Genomic DNA, 3,192 nt, shown 5'->3' with positions numbered 1-3,192 from the left:
TACCCAAACAATGGAAGTCATCTTTTGCTTAAAAGTATGTGAAAGCTGCACTGGAACTATCTTTGATTTGGGTTGTTTTTTGGTAGTCCATGATTGTATATAATAGTCAAGCATATGTACTTTCGACTTTTTGTCTATGATTTTTATGCAAAACTGCTGCATTTATTAAGATGTTCTTAACAGCTTAATGAAGCAATGCAAGCTTAATCTATCAATTGTACTGGACCTGTTTGAAATTATAGTCATTAACTTTTGTTCACGATAATTTGATCCTAAAATGGAATCAATGTAAATCAAGTGCTGAAACAGTACCACGGCAGTGCTTCTGAACCAACTTATCCTGCTATAAAAAATGGGATGCCAATATTTTCATAATTACTGATTTTGTTAAAGTCATGACATACATGTATTTACAAAAAATTCCAGGCATTTTACTCTTCATTTTGTGTAACCTTTGTATGAATGTACTATATCTACTTCTTCTTTTCATGCGCCTGGATCGATAGATCCGAGGCGTATGTTGTTTTTGTAATGCCCATCTGTCTGCCTGTCTATCTGACTGTCTGTTTGTTTGTTTGTTTGTTTGTCTGCAAACTTTAACCTTCGCTATAACTTTTGAATCATGAAAGATAGAAAATTCATATTTGGTATGCATACTTCACTAATAAATCTCTTTCAAATGACACAAAGGCCAATGAGCTTGTGCCCTTGACTGACCTATGTGCTAAAATATCTTTTGTATGCAATTTTTAACCTTCGCCATGACTTTTGAACCAGGAAGGATAGAGACTTTATATTTGGTATGCGTATTCCACTAAAGGTCTTTAGAGCTCTTTAAAATGACAAAAAAGGTCAATGACCTTGTGACCTTGACTGTGACATATATGCTAAATATAGCTTTTTGAACCTTCAAAATAACTTTTATACCAAGAAAGATTGAGACTTCATATTTGGTATGCATACTCCACTAATTTAGTTCTTTCAAATGACGCCAAGGTCAATGACCTTAAGCTTGTGACCTTGATTGTTGTCTATATGTTAAAAATAGCTTTTTCGAATTTTGTTGCCGCCGGGCGCATAGTGTTTTACAAACACATCTTGTTTTTTTTTTTTTATAGATTGTAAACCTATGGTAGATTCCAACATCATGAAGACGGAAACATTGAGCACCAAGTGTAGAGTGAATCACTGCTCTCAATGTCCAGAGGATACAGAATTCTACTGCGAGACCTGTAAACACAGCCTTTTTCTAAACTGTAAAGAGATCCATGTTATGAGTCTAGATACACTGCACCATGATGTTGTAATAAAACAAGAAACCTGTATAAGACATCCAAAAAGGATCTATGAACAGTACTGTAAGTCCTGTGAACTTCCAGTTTGTTCCCAATGTGAAAATCACAAACAACACAAAATATTGGATATCAAGGAGGCGTATGAAACAAACCGACAACAACACAAAGAAATCATTCGCAACATCAGAAGCGAGCTTCTCTATATTAGTTGTTTTCTTCAAGCAAAAATCCACTCTGATAAGAAAAAATTGTGTAAAGAAATTTACGATCATTTGACATTGATGTCAACAAAAGCTCAGAGAATTAAAAATCTTATTGATGATGTGATATGTGATGTTACAATCAGGTACAGTTGTAAAATGATTTATAGATTACTGAAACAAAGAACGAAAATAAAAAGACATCTTACGATCCTTGAGATCTTTGACCAGAAAACGGAACAACATACCAAGAGATCATTAGAATGTCTATCATTTATGAAGAATATTTCTAGAAATAAGATGATGGCCACTTGTTTCCTTACAAAGCAAGCCTTTCCTTCCTTAAATACAAAAGTCAACATAGAGGACTTGACTGAAGGATTAGGAGAAATTCGAATTATAGATCAAACAGGAAAGAGAAAAATTGAAAATAAATGTCTTCTTAAACTTATGCCTACACCTGTGTTACAGAAGACTGTGGCGGTGAGAGGTATTAGTTCGGTAAATCACATTTCCACCCTGACATCAGAGCGTGCCTGGGTTTCGGAGCAGGCCTGGAACACGGAGCGGATCTGGGTCAGTGATGATGACGATATCTATTCGACAAACACAGCTGGAGATGTTATGTGTCACGTGACGGATGTGCTCAAAGAAAGTTGGTGGGGAATCCATTCTGTGACTAGTGACGGTGAACTTATTTACATAGACAAGGAAGGCAACATTGACTCTCTGCAGACTATAACGTAAAAACTACGATAGTATCAAAAAGAGAACCGTGGGAACCATGTTGCGTCTATTGTTCTCATACAACTGGAGATCTGCTGGTCGGAACCGTGAGACATGCTACGTACACGGGCAAGATAACTCGATATAACAGTGAGGGACAACATGTCAACAATATCCAACAACATCATCAAGGTCATGAACTATACAAACGTCCCATCTTTGTAACAGAAAATCGTAACGGAAACGTAATTGTGACCGATTCGACCCAAAGTGCCGTAGTGGTGACAGACCATGGAGGAAGGCATCGTTTTACCTACACAGGGTCTAAATCAGAGTTACCGTTTACTACTATTGCCATCTGTACAGACGCATTTTAACACATTTTGGTGTATGATAATTATACAAATGCAGTGCAGATGATTGACAAAGATGGCCACTTCCTGGCAAGTTTACTTAGTAGACAAGAACTTGGGAAAAATTTAACGCAGTGTCTGAGCTATGATCACAAAACACACCTTCTTTGGGTTGGGTCAAGCAATAATATATTGTCTGTTTATAGATATATTGATAGAGAGGACTTAAGGACTGGTAGGCCACTAAGTATTTACTAGATAGTGGATTGTCCTTACCCCTTCCCCTAACCACCACCACAACCAACAACATTTTTTTTTACAACAAATCATACCATTTCTGGCATATGAAAGATATTGCTTTTCAATTTATTCAATCACTGTTCCAAAATAAATGTAGCAACCCTAGATCTATGTTGTCACATATTCAAGGTGCATGAACACAGATTTGAAGTTAATTTTTTCTGTATAATATCACGACATATATTTTAGTAGCATTTTACACGAAAATATATCAAAAATTTTATTTCATCTTAAAGTTATTAAAACTTCATATTTTTAGACGGGTTTGATTGACACATCCTTGCACTTTCACAAATTTAATTTTGATTTTATTCTTAA

The 3,192-nt window shown here is 35.7% G+C and overlaps 1 protein-coding gene across 1 annotated transcript; it reads left to right on the top strand.

Moving 5' to 3' along the window:
• Nucleotides 1-1,129: 1,129 nt before the first annotated feature.
• On the top strand, nt 1,130-2,242 carry LOC134231351 (tripartite motif-containing protein 54-like). The gene has a single exon (XM_062713298.1). The coding sequence runs from the start codon at nt 1,130-1,132 to the stop codon at nt 2,240-2,242; it is 1,113 nt and encodes a 370-aa protein (XP_062569282.1).
• The last annotated feature ends 950 nt before the right edge of the window (nt 2,243-3,192 follow it).

Source organism: Saccostrea cucullata, unplaced genomic scaffold (assembly GCF_032062105.1).
Source record: "Saccostrea cucullata isolate Sc308-1 unplaced genomic scaffold, CSIRO_AGI_Scuc_v1 ctg22437, whole genome shotgun sequence".
NCBI lineage: Eukaryota > Metazoa > Mollusca > Bivalvia > Ostreida > Ostreidae > Saccostrea > Saccostrea cuccullata.
The sequence above is the reverse complement of the archived record's forward strand: the minus strand, read 5'-3'. Positions and strand labels throughout refer to the sequence as shown.

Excerpts from the sequence above, each read along its gene's own strand:
- LOC134231351 (XM_062713298.1), top strand. The coding sequence starts at position 1,130 with ATGGTAGATTCCAACATCATGAAGACGGAAACATTGAGCACCAAGTGT.